The sequence below is a fragment of the Notamacropus eugenii genome, chromosome 2 (genome assembly GCF_028372415.1).
Source record: "Notamacropus eugenii isolate mMacEug1 chromosome 2, mMacEug1.pri_v2, whole genome shotgun sequence".
NCBI lineage: Eukaryota > Metazoa > Chordata > Mammalia > Diprotodontia > Macropodidae > Notamacropus > Notamacropus eugenii.
This window is the reverse complement of record NC_092873.1, coordinates 503,413,020-503,430,929: the sequence shown is the minus strand read 5'-3', so window position 1 is coordinate 503,430,929 and position 17,910 is coordinate 503,413,020. Positions and strand designations below refer to the sequence as shown.

Here is a 17,910-nt window from a genome sequence, read left to right as displayed (position 1 = left end):
CATTCCTTTTTATTTTGGTTGAGTGGTCTGGTAGAAAGTGTCCTACACCAGGAGTCCAGAACTCTGGGTTTTAGTCCTGGCTCTGGAGTCTGAGGATATGAGTTCAAATCCCTGATCTGCCACTTATATCAATGTGTGATTGTGGCTAACAACGAACTTCCCTTTTTTCTTGTCTGGGAAATGAGAGGATTGAACCAAATGATCCTTCAGCACCAACTCAATGCATGGTTCTGGGAATTTAGAGCATGTTTGAAGGATGCTCAAGTTGACTGTGAATTAAATCAAGCTGAGTTTTTCAGCCAAGAAGATTGGAGTAACTTTGGAACCCACATTTTAGCCACATAATGAGAAGACAGGACTCATTCAAAAAGATCCTGGTGTTGGGAAAGATTGAAGGCAAAAGGAAAAGAGGATGGCAGAGGATGGGATGCATAGATAGTGTCATGGAAGCAACAAACGTGGGCTTGGACAGACATGGGGACATGGTGGAGGGGTAGAAGGACCTGGCATGCTGTGGTCCATGGAGTCACAAAGAATTGAACACGACTGTACAACACCTTTTAGCTAAGCAGATTGCAGTAACTTTGTAACCCATTACTGTACATAAAGACAAGGGTAGATAGGGAACGGTTCTTACCCTCCCTAGAGTAAAGTGAGCAAAAGAGGGAAGAGGAATGAATTTCTTTCAAAATGGGTATGTTTATCTTCTTGTGGATTTGGATGTAGCCTGATTGTGACTGCTGGGATGTCAGCAGGTGGTCCTGAGGGGCATCCAGATGTCACCAAGCACACACTTGTATCTGTGTTCCATCCAGGATACCCCCTTTTTACATGCTGCCCCTTTGGTAAATCCGCAGAATGATACATGGAGTAACTATTATCAGAACAATTCCCTTGCCCACTTTTGTTTAACCCTTTGTAAACTGGGTTTATTTCATCTTCCAGTTTTCATTTGGATGAAAAAACGGGAAGATGTCAACCTGCTAAAAATTCCATTCAGCAAGCCTGGATGTAACCAGCTCTCCTAATGGAAGATGTCAAGGTGTGCCAATGGAATATAAGATTGGCCTTTTGTTTTCGATCTTTGGCTCTCTCAGTATGTGCTCTGGAATTCTAGAGCTCAAAGAGACTTATAAGGGCTTTGAGATCTTCAAATGAGTTTTGTTCTCCTTACAAACTGCTTTAGTCTTAGGTCGCGCTGTTGCGTAGGTTTATCTAGAGCTTTGTACTTTCAAAGGGTATTAAACCACAGACATCTTCACAGAAGTCATCCACCCACTTCCTTGGTTGCTGTCAGTCAGTTCATTAGAAGCATTTATTAAGTACCTACTATGTGCTAGGCATTGTGTTTAAGTCCTGGGGATGCAGAAAAATAAAAAAGGGGGCTAAAGACAGTCCGTGTCCTCAAGGAACTTTTATCTAACATGCAAATAACTACGTACAAGTAAGACATGTACAGGAAAAATCTGAAATAAGCACCAGACGAAAGGCACTGGCTTTAAGGGGGATTGGTAAAGTTTTCCTGTAGAAGGTAGGATTTTAGCTGGGATTTGAAGGCTGACTGTGGTTGAAGCCAATCCACATGTGATGTGTATATGTTGTAGGAGCTTGAAGGGACCTTAGAGGTCATCTACTTCAGTCTCCTCATTTTATAGATGAGACTGGGAATAAGTTAAGGGACTTGCCCTAGGTCGTGCATCCAGTGTATTTCTGACTCTGAAGTCTAGTATTCTGTTTCCTCTGCTTTAGGTCATACGAATCTTCCCACATTTCGTGATATTGTTCATATTTGACATTTCTCATTAATAATGTTTATTCTGAGAGGTGATGTGGTGTCATGTATAGAAAGTAGGCTTTGAGCTAGGATGGCTGCCTGACTTCAAGCCCTGTCTCTGACACACTCTGGCTATGTGACCCTGGACAAGTCACAACTCTCTAAGAGTTTACGCTGCAGGAAGGATGCCTTCCTACCTTGGTAGAAGGAATTTCCCTACCTGGGAGTTCCTTTTGACAGTTAAATCACAGGTCTAGTCCTTGTCTGTTGCATAACAATATCTACATTTCATTCATACACCATGATTTGTTCAACTACTGCCTAATTGGTGCCAGTCTTTGTGACCACAAAAAAATTTTAGAAGTATTTTTGTGTATGGGGGACGTTTCTGTCTGTTGCTAGCTTCCTTGAGGTCTGTGCCCATGAGTGGTATTGTTGGGTCAAGGGTGTGTGTGTTTGTCCTACATTGCCAAAGGAGACCGTGGTATCAGAGAAATGATGATATGACTTGCACTTGCCTTTGTTTTGAGTGAGGGAGGGCTGTGCAGGTCACCAGCCTCACTTGTCTTCCAGAACCATCTGAATCCAGTGATCAGATATTCATCAGGATGACTGGAGATATCCCAGGATGAGGCAATTGGGGTTAAGTGACTTGCCCAAGATCACATAGCTAGTGAGTCTGAGGTGAGATTTGAACTCAGGTCCTCCTGACTCGTGCACTGGTGCTCTATCCACTGTACCACCTGGCTGCCCCCTGGGTCAAAGGTATGTACAGCTTAAAAATATATAATTCCTGTCCTACAGATTCTAAATGGGTCATCTTCTTGGTGCTATTTGGTCATTACAATCATGTCTGACTCTTCATGTCTGATCCCTTTTGGGGTTTTCTTGGCAAAAATACTGGTGTAGTTTGCTGTTTCTTTCTCCAGCTCATTTTATAGATGAGGAAATTGAGACAAGAAGAGGTTAACTGACTTGCCCAGGGTCACACAGCCAGTAAGTATCTGAGATAATAGTGTGACTTGGGCATATATCACTGGATTTCTCTGGGCATCGATTTTTCCTCATCTTGTAACATTACGGACTTTGTGGTTAAATCGGCAGTTTTAACCTTGGGTCTCTAGTCCTCTGTTGATAGATTTCAGGGGGTCTGTGATCTTAGATGAAAAAAAATCTTTATTTTCACTAACCTCTAACTGAAATTGCATGTTTCTTTCAATTGATGAATGCAGGCAGCAGAATATTATTCGGAGGAGTCCATCCATCAACCTTCCCAGATTGCCAAAGAGGCAGCCTCTTTGACATAAAAAGGTTAACTGTTCTTGGACTTGAGGTTCCTTCAGATTCTAGGATTCTGATTCTAAGAGAAAATGTCTAACACCCATTTGTGCTCATCTTTAACACTCATTCTTTTTAATCTGGAATACTTCAGGCTAGAAGCTTCTTGTGGTCTTCCTTTGAGTCTGCAGTGCCTACAGGTGTTAGCTATTAAGAATTTCACAATTTTCTTTTATTGGCTCGGATCACGTTGCTGCCAGAGATCAGTTTTATGTAAACTTGATTTCTTTCCCCCTCAAGATAGAGAAAGACAGATTTGTTATTTTAAAAACCTCTTTTCAGTTCAGAGAATACTTTCCTCAATCCACTGATGACATTATAAACTGTCCTAATGCACGATGATTTAAGGAGAGATATTGGAGAAAGATTGGAGCTGATTCTGGTCCTTTACCATTTGGTCTCTGTTTGATGATCCCAAGGGGATGGAATAGGGGACCAGTCATGTCACAGATTTGGGGGCAAGTGGCAGGTACACTCTGAGAGGAGAAGAGCTAACTTTATGTTTTTGTCTTCAACTTACACACACTTGTTTGAGACAGTGTTCATTTGGGAGTGATTAAGGAATTAAAAAATTATACATCAAACATGTATAAAAACTATACATTTAGCTCCCATTTCTATACAACACTCTAGGATTTTTTCAAAGCCCTTTATATACTATCTCATTTGATTCTTGCAAGAACGCTGGAAGATAGGTGCTATTATTACCTCCATCTTACCGATGGGGAAACTGAGGCTGAGACTCTTTAAGGGACTTACCCAGGGTCACCCAGCTAGTAAGTGTCTGAAGCAATATTTGAACTCAAGTCTATCCTAACTCCAAGTCAGAGCTCTATACACTGTTGCCTAGATGCGAAATATAAAATTCCTTTAAAAAGGTATTTATTAAACAAGTTTTAGTGCTGACTTTTGCTTTTGTATCACAACTATTTCTGTATATAGTTGTCATGCTTCTCACCCCAGAATCGAAGCATCCATTTTCTTTATCAATTGTCTATCAATCTACCTACCTACCTACCTACCTATTTATTTGCCTATCCACAATCCATTTATCTTTCTATTCATCTGTTTGTCTTATCTACATAACTATCATTTTTTTCTACCTACTTATCTACCTATTTATTTGCCTATCCACAATCCATGTATCTATTTATTTACCCGTCCTCTGGCTCTCATTTATTTGTTTATTTATCTGTCTGTTTATTATTTTAATGGGACCATGAGTTCATTCCTTCTACTAATGCAGATCAGCATATACTCAGCCCCTTCTGGCCTTAACATGGTTGTGTGAGAGTTAAGTGAGTTGTCACACAGCCAGCATGTGTCAGTGTGGACTTGGGCTCCCGTCTTCCCGATTCTGAGGCCAGCTCTCTCAACTAGCTTGCCTCTCAAAATTCTATGTTTTAAAAAAGAAAATGTTAAATAAACATTTAGTCCCTATAGTCATCTACTTTTCCACTGAGAGGAAGGTGGTATGCTTCAACATCTATGCTCTGGGATCATTATTAGGCATCACAGTTACCCCAAATTGATCTTCCTTTTAGTGGCCTTTTCATTTACATGATTGTTAACTATTGGATATATTTTTTAAAAATTACAATAGAGGAAACTGAGGCAAACAGACAGGTTAAGTGACTTGCCCATGATCATGTAGGTTAGTATGAGTGTGAGTTGGGATTTGAACTCAGGTCTTCCTAACAGGTCCAACATTCTGTCCACCATGCCAACTCACTGCCTCCTTGATCTAAAGTTAGAAGATACTTAAGAAATTTTAGTCCAGTCCTTTCATTTTACCGATAAGGAAACTGAAACAGAGAGAGGTTCAGTAACTTACCCATGGTCCCCCAGCTAGTATCTGAGGCTGGAATTGAACTCTGGTCTCCTTCACTTTATATATTACACCACATTGTCCCGTTCATGTTCTCTGATCTGGTCAGAAAGGCCAGTTTGCATTTCTTTGGGCTCCGCTGCAAAAGCTCTTTTGGAAACTGTCGCGAAGATCACCAAGCCTTCTTCTCATTAGGGGAAGGAATTGGACCTGGTTGAGTGTTCTCATTAGTTTGGGCTCAATCTCTGTCAAAACTGCTTGTTGAGCTGAAGGAGCACCACAGTGGGCAGCTTTGGCCTCCTTGTTCTGCTCTGCCCTAGGACATGGTCGCCGCATTGGGGAGATCTGACCCAAGCCTTGGATAGTTTATTTTAGTGTTGAGTGCATATATCATGGAGGGACTTTGAGATGCTAAAAAAAAGGTAAAAAAACCCCTCTTCTTGTTAGAGCAGCAGCCTGGAGTCTCAGCTTGTTTTTGACTTCCCTGGTGGTGTTTTAAGATCTGGTGTAAACTCACTGTGGTTTGCTTTTGGGCATGGCATCATCTTGTTTAATTTGGCTCTATTATATTTGTAATTGCCGCATTTTAATAATTGGCCAATATTCTTGTCAGCAATTTGCAAGCCTGTTTTTAATGGAATGTTTTGCCTTTCATTTCCGTAGTGTTCAGACCTGGGCTAAGTCTCTGGATTAATGCTGGGCTAACCAATGAGTCAAACCAACAGTATGTGCTGATATGGTATATGGTACAATGGAGCCATCCATAGAGGCCTTGTAATGTTCCTAAGATGCAGCTCCTGGTGCCCTGTCTCCCAAATACCTTCTGTCTATTAAATACTTGGTGTGTGCATGTATGTGTGTATACATAATATGTACACACATATATATACACACATACACATACACACATATATATGTATGTATACATATACATATAAACTTCATATCTGTTCTATCCATATAGTATATATATTTTATGTAGTTGTCTCCCATTAGAATAGATGTTCACTTCAAATAGAGATTAATTCTTTGTACTAGTATGACAGTATCTGGCACATAGTAGGTTTTCAATGACTACTTTTTGATTGATGATTCATGGCTTCTTAAATATTCCTTGTCATCTTGGGTCACTTTATATGTTTTGTAAAATTTTTTTGGTAGCCAGTCTTTTTTTAATGGAGATATATTCTCTTCCCACCCCCGCTTTTTTGTCTGAACTTGGGATTTCATTGGTGTAGAAACTTTCTTCATTCAGGCTGATCAACAGCCCTTTGTAACAGGAACTTAGAGGGATGCATGGGAAACTGGGAGGGATTTATGGGAGAACAAGGATAAGAGATGAGAAGCATGAGGAGGCATGGATGAGGTTCAATCTGTACAGTTAAGCTTGATCTGTTAATCACTACTCTTTGAATTCGGTCATTTAATCTGTAATAAATTCATGTAGCTGATCTCTCTCCCTGTTGTCCACAAGGATAGGATAAGAGAAGTTAACAAAAATCATATCATAGATGTAGGAATGGAAGGAACATCAGAGAAAATCCAGGTCAATTCCTTCATTTTACAGGGACTGTTTTTGACTTTCTTTGTATCCCCAACACACTTATCCCATTGACTACCTACTGGTTATCGATAATAGCTCTTAATTAATTTCAAAGATCTTGTGATTTATTTATATTTTCAGAGATTACCTATACATTTATTAAGGGCATAGTGAAATAGGGGGAAAAAAGCATATTGTCTGGCAAATAGTAGGCGCTTGATAAATGTTTGTTGACTTGGCTTGATTTGACTAGAAGCATGGGCATGGGAATCCTTAAGTCTTAACCTCTGGTTCTTTTTCTATTGGATTAGTTTAACTGTAGTCAGCCCTAAAGAACACTGAGTTGTTAGATTTAGAATGGTCTTGGGGAAGCTAAGTAAGGTTAGTTACCAAGCTTCTTCCTTTTTCTGCTGCTGCCTCTTTAAGATAAGAAAAGTTGTTTTCATTCTGTGTGATCATAAACCATGTAAGGTGACAGATCAAGACTGTGATATCCTGATGGAATTTGTTTTCAGTAGATTTTTATATGTGTTTCTGACTGTTTGCAAGTGAGTTTTTTTTTTTTTGAATGATCTGATTGATGGGGTGCAGGAAATGAAGATGCAGTTTCTATTTTAATGTTAAAAATGAGACTGGCAACAAGCCAACAGGGTATATGTGGCAATTTAAAATATATGTACAAATCCACAGGTAGAGTGGTCTTCCTTACCATGAATGCCTAGATTGAGTGAGGAAATGAACCTCTATAATACCTAAATACAATCATACCTCCCTTTTTACCTTGAAATAAATTTCCTAAATCCTTAACATCTTGGGGAAAGAGTGTTTAGATGTACTGACATCCCCAAGGAATCACACACATACAAATTTCTTGGGCACAATGTAGGCATCTTAATGAACACCCATTCATAAGACCTGAAGAAACTTTAACCTAATACAAGCTTGTGTCTTTACCAAAATATCTCATGAATGGAGAATATACTTTTCATACTAAATTCTAAAATCTATCCATACACATAAATTCATAATAAGAATTAAATTTACCTTCAGATATCCAACTTTGAAAAGTGCCAACCCAGGAAAGAGCTAACCTCAGACCCCAAAGGTCTTCAGCTAGTCTTAAGGCTGGAGCAATATACAGGCTTGACCTAGTGAACAGAGCACTGAACTTGGAGTTAGGAAGACCTGAGTTCAAATCTATCCTCAAACAAGCTGTGATCCTAGGCAAGTTATTTAATCTCTGTCTGCCTCAATTTCCTCATATGTAAAAATGAGGATAATAACAGCACCTACCTCTCAGAGTTGTGAGGATAAAAAATGAAATAATATTTGTAAAGTTCTTTGCATGCCATAAAACAGTATGGAAATGTTAGCTATTATTACCGCCCAACACATACTCACAACTAATTGGGCTGTATCTGGAGAGAGGATGAAGAACTCTGACCTGCAGCCCTATTCTTCAGTCTGTTACCCCAAAGAGAAGAAAGACAGCTGTATATGTATTTCCTTTGCTTCTTTACCTGTGTGCCAAAAAGTCATGTTCTTCCCATTAAATATATGACATATATATACACATATGCATGTATTTGTGTGTGTATATATATATATATATACATGTGATCTATATCTCTCTCTAACCTTTCTATCATCCATCTATCTATATCTATCTGTCTGTCTGTCTATCTCACATCCTTATTCTTTGATTATGGTCTCTATGATTGTACTCAAGTGCTCCTTGAGCTTTGGGGGTGAAATCGCACATTCCTTTCTAGTGCTGGTCACCAGCATCTCTGGGGGTGATGGTCCACTTAGGCACTTTGCCATTTGGGAGGCCCATTCTGCTATGCAGAGAAAGCTCTTTGATCCACTCACTATGACACCAAGCCAACGACTTTTTCAGACTATTAAAGACATTATCATCCTGGTAACCACTTAGCATTTAGATATCTATCCCTGGTTCAACATTGGCTACAGTAGATAGCTATGAACAGGTTATACATAGAGGCTCTTAAGTAATTTCAAAGATCTTATGCTTTACAATATTCCTTTAAATTTTAAGAAATTACCTTCACTTTTAGTAAAAGTATAACAGAATGGGGAAAAAAGCTGAATTTAAAGGACTGTCTATACAACTGTTAGCTGAAGGATGTCTGGAGCAATTAACCCATCCAGATGTCCTTTCACCTTGTGTCCTCAAGGTCACTGGTGCCTTAGGGTCTGTAGAGAGCAAGTTATTCCTCATACTTGAAGTCCCTGTGAGATGTGATTGGCCTTTAGATGTGTGGAATAGCTTGATCTCCGCAGCCTTTCTGAGAATCAGACTCTAGGGAGAGAAACTAAAATATCTTCAAGAGTGATGGTTGGTCATGTGTCTGTGACTCACGTGAAATATGTTTTCATTAGTTATAAAAGTTAAAATAATTGTTGAAACTCAGTGAAATGCGTGTATTTGTGTCTCTTCTTTTCCTGCCCTGATTTCTTTTTTTAAAAAAATGATTTATATTCCTTTTATTTTTTATTTTATTCTTCATTAATAGATTATGTCTAAGGAGTTACTCTTTAAAGCAAACTTTTTCTTGATTTTTGAAGGATGTGTAAATTATATAATTTATTCCCATTGGCAGTGCGTGTAGATGTTTTATACCACTGAAATATTAGAGGTACATGCTGTTCTGCTATATATAATGATATATATGTTTCCAAAAAGCATTGCTCTATGCAAAATCAAGCAATAAAAACCACAGAGCTTATGGAAAAATTCTGGTTAGAGGCATTACACTCAAAAACTCTGTAAGTGGCATAAAAAAAGATAAGAACCTAATTAAAATGGTAGCACAGTTTTATATATGTTATAGGGTTAAGAAATACAAAAATACTATAACGAATAGTGTTTGGGTCTGAGGCCTCAGGCTGCTGCTTGACCTGAGCCCTTGGCAGGCAGACTTTGGGCAAGTCAACTCTGGGATCTTGGACCAGAAGCTATGGTGGATGGGAGTAGTGAGGACCAGTCCTCGTCCTTCAGCTCTTACTATATTGGAGGATATACAATGAATATATCCCTCTACTTGACTCTCAGGTAATGTGTATATTCCAGGAATGTTGTTTATAAAATCAAATCAAATTTTTAATAGAAGAGGCACTTGGGGTATTTAAAGGAATCTGGTGGTTAAAATCCTCCTTCTTTAAATGAAGAGCCCCTTTTGTACAGTGAATGATCAGCCAGTTATTTATCCATGTGATTTTTCAGGTAATTTCTTTTTTATTTTTTAAAATTTCTTGGATGGTTTTTGTTTTTGATACACAGTTATTTCCAGGTATAATTGAAAATTATACCATCCTCAACCTTTCCACTTTGCTCTCTCTTGTAACAAAGAAAAACATTTAAGCAAATGTGAATGACAAAGTGACTTTCATTAGGCAGTGTAGGCCACGTTCCAGTCTTTGCCATGGGAAGGCAAATGTACTTCCTTGTCTGTTCTTGGAACCAGGATTGGTCATTGGCATTAATATGAGTTTGAGTACTTTGTTTGCTTCTTGGTTCTGATTGCTTCAGCTCTGTATCCGTTCATACAAGTTTTCCATTGGGCTCCCTATTATTAACAGGTACTTTGAGCTACAGAATTTAAGAACAGTTGGTTCGTGGACCCTGATAAAGGTGGAGTCAGGCACACTGGGAATGGGGCCTGGAGAAGGAAAAAAAATATGAGTAAGTTAATGGACAAAATGTTCCTCTTTGAACCAACTCATAAAATAAAAAAAAATATGGGCTTGTATGTTTTGGAAATGCTTCTATTTTACTTTAACTTGATTTTAAAAAGGAAAGGGCATTTTTCAGAGAAGGATTCAAATTAAAAGTTATGTTTATTTTCACAGGTAATTGAAGTGCTGGGAATAGGTGATTTCAGAGCCTCTTCTGCTTTTCAAAGGCAGCCTGTGACAGGAAGCTGAAGGAGGAAGACTGTGCTTTACCAGGAGACCAAAATGGCATCTCAATGGATGGTCACCATGTTGGGGTTGATGAGTTGGTGTTTGGCGACAGCAGGTAGGTCAAGTCGGCCCGTGTAACTCCCACGTTTGTTGTTTTCTTTTGGAAGTATTATACCCAAACCACTTTGTTCTAGAATTCATTTCATTTCAACTAACCTGCTATGTGTGAGGCACAGTGTTAGGATCAGGACATTCAAAGACAAAAGGAGACAGTTTGGGACTCTGGGAATTCACCTTCTGCTAGAAGACCTTAAGTAAATCAGGGTTTATGTTGCCCACGTGGGGAAGATCTGGTGCTGTGTTAGCAATATGGAAATAGAGCCTGAGGAAGGACCAGAGATATCAGGAACCAGCCAGACTGGTGGAGCAGTAGGAATCAGAGATTGGAGGAGCAGACTATCCATCGGTTAAGATATCTTATTGAGGAGCTACTTTAAGATATCTTGCTGAAATAAAATATAAATAATAGAAATAAACATCTTTTTTTTGAACGCCTACTCCCTCTTCTCGATTGGGGCCAAATGATAGAAGGTATTGAATGCTAACTTCAAATAGCCTGGATTGGGGCTATAGCCAGTGGGAGTCATTCAAGGTCCTTGCCCACCAGGGTGGGCATGAATGCCTTGTAGGTAACTGGACTATAGTCCCCTTTATTGATGCCCCCTATCTCCAATCTAGCAGAACTCAGCTGACTAAACACCAGTTTTGTTTTCTTTTGGAAGGTTAAGCCACAAGGAAAATATACCAGGGCCCAGTTCACCCCTTTTGGTAGGTTTGGGGAGTTATTTACATTAGCCCTTCCTCTGAAGCTGGTGGATCTTAGGCACAATGGAGAGTAGTATTCCAGGGGTCTCCTGGGGAGCTGAGGCTTCGGATCACAGCTGCGGAGAGGCAGAGCTTAGCCCTTCATTCAGATCTGCTCCAGTCCCAAGAAGACTGCCTGGCTTGTTCCAACCTTGTGGCCTTGCTGCCCAGGGTAGCAGGCCAAGCATTTCCTTTAGAGCCTGTGGTGAGGGACAAACGAGGCAGGAGGTAGCATGCCACCTCCAGGGCCGTAACGGCTTTACCTTTGTTAGGCTTTTCCTCACCTGCCTCTCATCCTTCATGCCCTGAAGAGTATCCTGTGAAGGGAGAGGAGGAGTGGGGAGGAATGGTGTGACTCCAAGAGCCGTGAATTTTCAACAGCACCTTCCCGGTGGGAAAATATTCCCTGACCCCCGCTGGCTGACACCCTCCCCTCCCACCCCTAATCTTTACAAGGTGGTTTGGATGGAGCGCTGAAAGAAGGTGCTTGAGACATCGGGTCTTGTAGTACTGCTAATACTGGCCTGGATTTCTGATTTGGGAGCTTCAACTCAGTATTGGAGGCAGAGTTTTTAACCTGGGGTCCATGATCTTGTTATATGTGCATGTACGTGTGTATGTATGTATATGTATGTATAAAATAACTGTACATATTTCAAGAGAATTCATTTCCATTGTAATCCCATATATTTTATTTTAGGCTTTTAAAAGCCTAATGGGGTTCATGGATTTCAGCAGAAAAAAATGGCTGAGACCCCTATTTTAGAGAGAGGCCCAGAGCATTGAGAGGTTAAGTGATTTGCCTAGGGCAACAAGAGAATCTCCTAGCTAATCTGTGTCAGAGGCAGGATTCCATCCAGGCCTCTGATTTGAATGCTGTCTGGCCTTCTGGCCACTGTGGCCAGTGTTAACCTTCAAAACAAAAATCTAACTCATTTTTAAAAATAGATTTTTATTGATATCTTTTGTTTTTACACATCCTAGAAAATCCCAAGTAATTAATGCTACACAGTTTATTTCTGAAGTAATTATCTTTAAAAAAAAGTGTGCCACATACACAGAGGCGCCACACACACACACTCACACACACACACACACACATACACACACACACACACACACACACACACACACACAATTTCCTGCTGCTTCTGAAGCCTGCCAGAGTTAATTAGGGTTCAGTTTCCAATAACAGGAAAAAGACGCACACAGGAAGAATTCAGGGAAATCAGTGGAGATCGAAAGCCTGGAAGCTCCCGCTGTTGGTTGCAGTGCCAGGGTCAAAGATGTTGTCTGGGATGAACATTGCAGCCAGTGATACCAGCATCCCCCCCCGGACGCAAAGGTTGCTCCCCTCGTCCCACTGTCTCATTTTGGTGCCCAGATGCATCCTTCTGGGTGACTGCCCACACCCAGCATGCATGTGGGTTGAGCAAACATATTGCTTTTCATTTCTGGTGGATGTACCTAGAATTCCAGGTAGAAGACCTAGTGGGGGTAGGGGAGGGAAGACAGAGATTTCTTTCAGTCAAACACATACTCAAGCCAGAAGGTCACTGGGTCTTTGTTTCTTACTTTGGTTCAGCTCCCCAGGACCAGGGGTTTTGAATGGCCAGTCAAAGACCTTGGCTTTTTTGTGTCCTGATTTAAAACTCATTAAGTAATATGGAACTCGAAACAATACTTTTATAGAATCCCAAAATTCAGCTACTGCTGGGCTGTCGACAAGAGAGAGATGGAATTTTTGTTTTGAGGTTGCTGCCCCTCCCCATACTAAGCCCCAAATTTCTGCTTAGTTTTCTGGAGCTGCCTGCCCCACAAGCAGCCGAGTGACTACCAGAGTCTTCTCTTGGAATAGTTTTACAGGGAGACAAAAGCACAGCTTTGGTCACTAAGGGATTACTTCAGTCTTCTCTCTGGGTGAGGGGTGGTTTTTTATTTTTAAATCTGGCTGCTTTGATTTTTTAATCTCTCCTTTGGAAGATTAGGTGAGTTCTTTTCACCATCTAAAACCTTGGCTAGCTCAACCCCTCATACCTTAATACCCAGGGTCAGATGAATTTTATGAGTAGAGAAGGGTATTGGAATCAGGAATGCCTGGGTTCAGATCCCACTTCCTTTCTTTTTAGTTTATTTTTCTCAATTGCATGTAATTTTTAAACATTTAAAAAAAAATTGAGTTCCAAATTCTCTTTCCCCTTCTCTCCTTGAGAAGGTGAGCAATTTGATATAGATTATACACAGAAGTCATGCAAAGCATATTTCCTTATTAGTTATGTTGCAAAAGAAAACACAGATCAAAACCAAAAACCAAGAAAAATAAAGAAAAGGAAAAAAAAGTTTGCTTTGATCTTCATTGAGACTTCATCAGTTCTTTCTCTGGTGGTAGAGGGCATTTTTCATCCTAAATCCTTTGAAATTGTCTTGGATCATTTTATTACTGAGATGAGTTGTCACTCACAGTTGATCATTGTTACAATGTTGCTATTACTGTTTACAATGTTCTCCTGGTTCTGTTCACTTCACTTTGTATCACTTCATATAAGTCTTCCCAGGTTTTTCTGAAAGCACCCTGCTCATCATTTCCTATAGTGCAATAGTATTCCATCACCATCATATACCACAATTTGCTCCGTCATTTACCAGTTGATGGGCATCCCTCAATTCCATACTTCTACTTCTAATACTTCCTAGCTTCAGGGCCCTGAATAAGTCTCTGAGCCTCTGTTTCCTCATCTGTAAAATGTATAGTAACACCTGTAGTATGTGTCTCACAAGATTGTAATGTCGCTTTAACCACATGATCTAAATGGCATTTATTAAGTACAGTCCTGAAGATACAAAGACAAACCATGTCCCCAGTGAAGAGAAAGTTAGTTAACAACAACAAAAATAAATAGTAATTCCAGGGTCACTTTCTATGTGAAGCCTTTCCAGATTCCCAGGTGCTCATGCCCCACTCCCTTTCTTATCTGGTATTTATTTGTCTTTATATTTTTATGGAATAGAATGGTGGGTAGAATGCCAAGTCTGGAGTTAGGTGGACCTGAGTTCAAATCTGGCCTCATATGCTTACTAGCAGTGTGAACCTGCAAAAATCACTTCACCCTGTTTGCCTTAGTTTCCTCATATACAAAATGGGCTGGAGAAGGAAATGGCAAACAGTCCAGGATCTTTGCCAAGAAAACCCCAAATGGCGTTATGAAGAGTTGGACCCTACTGAACAATAATAATCCTCTTTATTTTCTCTGTATAATTAAATTTATGTATGTATATATAGAGAGAGACTTTTATATGCTTTGTATATATGTGTATGCACACACAAATGCACGTGTGTCTTAATGCACAGAAGCAACATTTACACATGTATATAAGTACACAGATAGCACCCATATACATGCATGCTCATATATCTGTGCATGTAATAAGTATGTAATAAAATATACACACATGCAGTGCACTCCCACATTTGTGCATATACACTCATGTACATAGGTATATACATACACACCTATACATAAGCACACAAACATGCATGCAATGCTAACACATGCATCTACCATGAACACATGGTGCACACATACACACATGTATATGGGACCATAGATATATACATGTATGCAACATACATACCCACATATGCAATATAATGTATATATGAGAACACACATGATATACACAGATGTAGGTGAAGATAAAACCATACATATGTACATGTATACATAGATACACACATATAATACATACACACATGTGAATATACATGTGTATATGTATAAAATATATTATATATAAACATATATATCACCGGTTACATGATGTTTGCATGTGTATGCATACACATGCATGCGTCACACTACACACACACACACACACACACACACACACACAGAGTTCTAAGAGGTTTTGAGGATAACCTGTTTGTAAATATTGTCTTATTGTTGGAATGCAAGTGACTTGAGAGAGGAGAGTGTTTCATTCTTTGTGCCTGGCACACAGTAGGGCCCTTAATAAAGGCTTGTTGATTGATGGGTTGATAGATTGCTTTAAGGTTTGCAGAGAAGGATGGGAGGGGAAAGAAAGAAAGCAGAAGGGAAACTTCTGAGGAGCATTCTCATCTTTTTCAGGTTTGAGAAATCACTTGATGATTTCGGAGCCTCCTTTTGCCTTTATGTTTAAGGGGAATTATTTTCCCAACTAGTATTTTTCTGGAGACTGGATTCCTGATCAAGTTGAGGATAGGCGCTGGAGGCCCCGGGAATCTTAAGGAGCATGAAGGGCAAGGCTCTGGGCAGCCAGCCCACAGCAAGCCTCAAGTGTTCTAGGCCGCATTCCAGCCCCGGAATATCAGTCAGCAGTGACCAGGAGGAGAGGGCTGATGGGTATTTTCTCTCTCCTTTCCAGATGCACATGAGCTGCTGCGTTTTCTTTTTCATCAAAACATTTCCCGCAACTATATTCGGGAAAGATTTCTCCAAATAGGAAATCAGCTCTTATAAATACAATATTCACCTTCCCCTCCCTCAACTCCCCCTTTTTCTTTTTCTGAAATTCCTTTTAAAAGCAGGTGTAATTGTTGGACTTTGAGGCAGGTATGCTTAGGTGAATTTTTCTCAGAAGAGTAAAAGCAGTATTTCTTAGGAGTAGGCAACAAGGTACCCTGAGGACTGAAATCCGACACACACATTCTCACTCTCTCTCTCTCTCTCTCTCTCTCTCTCTCTCTTTCTCTCTCATCCTTCTAAACTTCGGAAATCATAACTGGAAAAAGAGACTCAAAAGTAAGTTAAGTTAACCAACATTTATTAAGACTCCATCGTGCTACTTAATGAGAAAATCCATAATTTGCTTGCCTTCCAGGGAAGGGGTAGAGGTTGTGAACTATTCCGATGTTGTGTGTTTAGCTGTTTATAAGCTCCTGTGAAACCTGGACATCTTCTACGTTGTCTATGGAGCATGAGTTGTCCTATCTCCAGTATGTATGTGTTAAATGGAGGGCTGGTAAGAAAGTTTAGTACGCTGTTGAAGGAAACACAGGCACAATCTATGTGTGAACTATATTTGAAGATTCTTTTTTTCCAATTATTTTATTTCATTAAAGATGTTTCATGTAAAACAAAAAGACCCCACAACGTGCCAAGTGCTGGGGGATACAAATACAGCAATAGACAGCCCCTGCGCTCAAGGAGCTCCAAGTCTGATGGGAAGCCAAAATACAAACAAGCAGCAGAGGGCTCAGATGGAGGTAAAGTAGAATGAAGAACTGACGATATAACACAACACAAAGTTGTACAATGCAGTACAACACAATGCAACAGAACACTACACAGCACAATGCAACACCACACACATGTACTAAGTACCTGCTTTGTGTCAGGTTGTGCTAAGCTCTGGAGATACAAATAAGAAAGTCAGTCCCTTCCCTCAAGAGGCTTATAGTCTAACCATCACTTAATGCTATGCACATAGTACATGTATGCACATAATTAAATAGTTATAAAAATTAATTCCCCCTCCCCTCCTTGCTCCCCCAACCACCTACTTGAAGCTCTCTGCTTTGTTTTCTGTTGCCCTCACATGCTAGAAGATAGAACAGAGAAATCTGGAATAACACCTTATTTCCTCTCCGGCCTGCCTGCCCCTTGGCTCTGGCCAGCTCAGGGACGGATGGAGCATCAGCTTTGGAAAATAACAGTCTTGCTCTGATGTTTTTGCTGGAGATGTTAATGTACGGCCATGGTCCTGGTCTGTGATAATCTTTTCCATTGGAACACATCTGCTGGTGCCAACATTGTTGTTTGATTGCTAAAAGGTTGGGTTACACATGCTGTATGTGGAAGCCAGGGGACCCAGGCCTTAGCTGTGTCTTCCCAAAATGTCTTTTTGAGTTAAAATCAGAGGGTGGGGAAATTAGGGGGAAAAAACCCTCCTCTTTATTAGAAGAATTTATCAGTTTTGGAATAATGGTCATTTTTAGATGAAAACCTTAAGCCCCAAAGTTTCCGATTTATTTTTCATGGTAGCTTAGTCATCAGCTTTATTTCTGAGCAAGATAAAATCCTGTGTTTTCAAGCTAAACATGCCTTTCTTAAAAAAAAACACTTATCTAATATGAAGAGAACCTCTGTCACTAAGAAACTCTCAGATTATAAGATTTTGGAGGCAGTGCAAAGTGAAAAAAAAAAAAACTTCCTCTCTGACGCAATATGTATCCTCTGAACCAGTGATGAGGAAGGATTCTTGGCAGCAACAAGACTTGGGGAATTAAAGAATGAGGATTTTGTGACTCTTTTATCTGATTTTTCTTGGAATAAAAGGGCCCAGTTTAGTTGAGCGGAGTCCTTGTGATCCATTTTCCAAGTGAGTGTACCTAGACTCTGAGATGTTGAATGACTTACCCAAGGTCACATAAGGAGCAAAGAGCAGTCAGGATTTGAACCCCAAACCTCAGATTCCAGGTTCAGTGTTTATTATCCTGTGCCTCACTTCCTCTTGCCAGGGATTCTAATTTCTCTGGCACACAGTACAGTGGCCCACCAGAAAAGAAAACTTAACTGTGCAGAACCAGTGCATTTTCCGTTTTAAAATTTTCAAAGCAAATTCCCAAATTGGTGTCAACCTAATTGGTTCATCCTT

The 17,910-nt window shown here is 39.9% G+C and overlaps 1 protein-coding gene across 6 annotated transcripts in view; it reads left to right on the top strand.

The window, feature by feature from the left end:
* The window catches only part of TGFBR3 (transforming growth factor beta receptor 3), a 232,166-nt gene that overhangs the window by 17,861 nt on the left and 196,395 nt on the right, over positions 1-17,910 (top strand). For 5 of the 6 annotated variants that reach the window (XM_072649068.1, XM_072649069.1, XM_072649064.1 and 2 more), the window contains one exon: positions 10,357-10,525. In XM_072649068.1, the coding sequence (XP_072505169.1) occupies positions 10,465-10,525 (61 nt within the window). In that variant the 5' untranslated portion in view covers positions 10,357-10,464. Of the gene's footprint in view, positions 1-9,918; positions 10,190-10,356; positions 10,526-17,910 lie in introns of those variants that run through there. The other variant, XM_072649066.1, reaches the window with a different exon arrangement.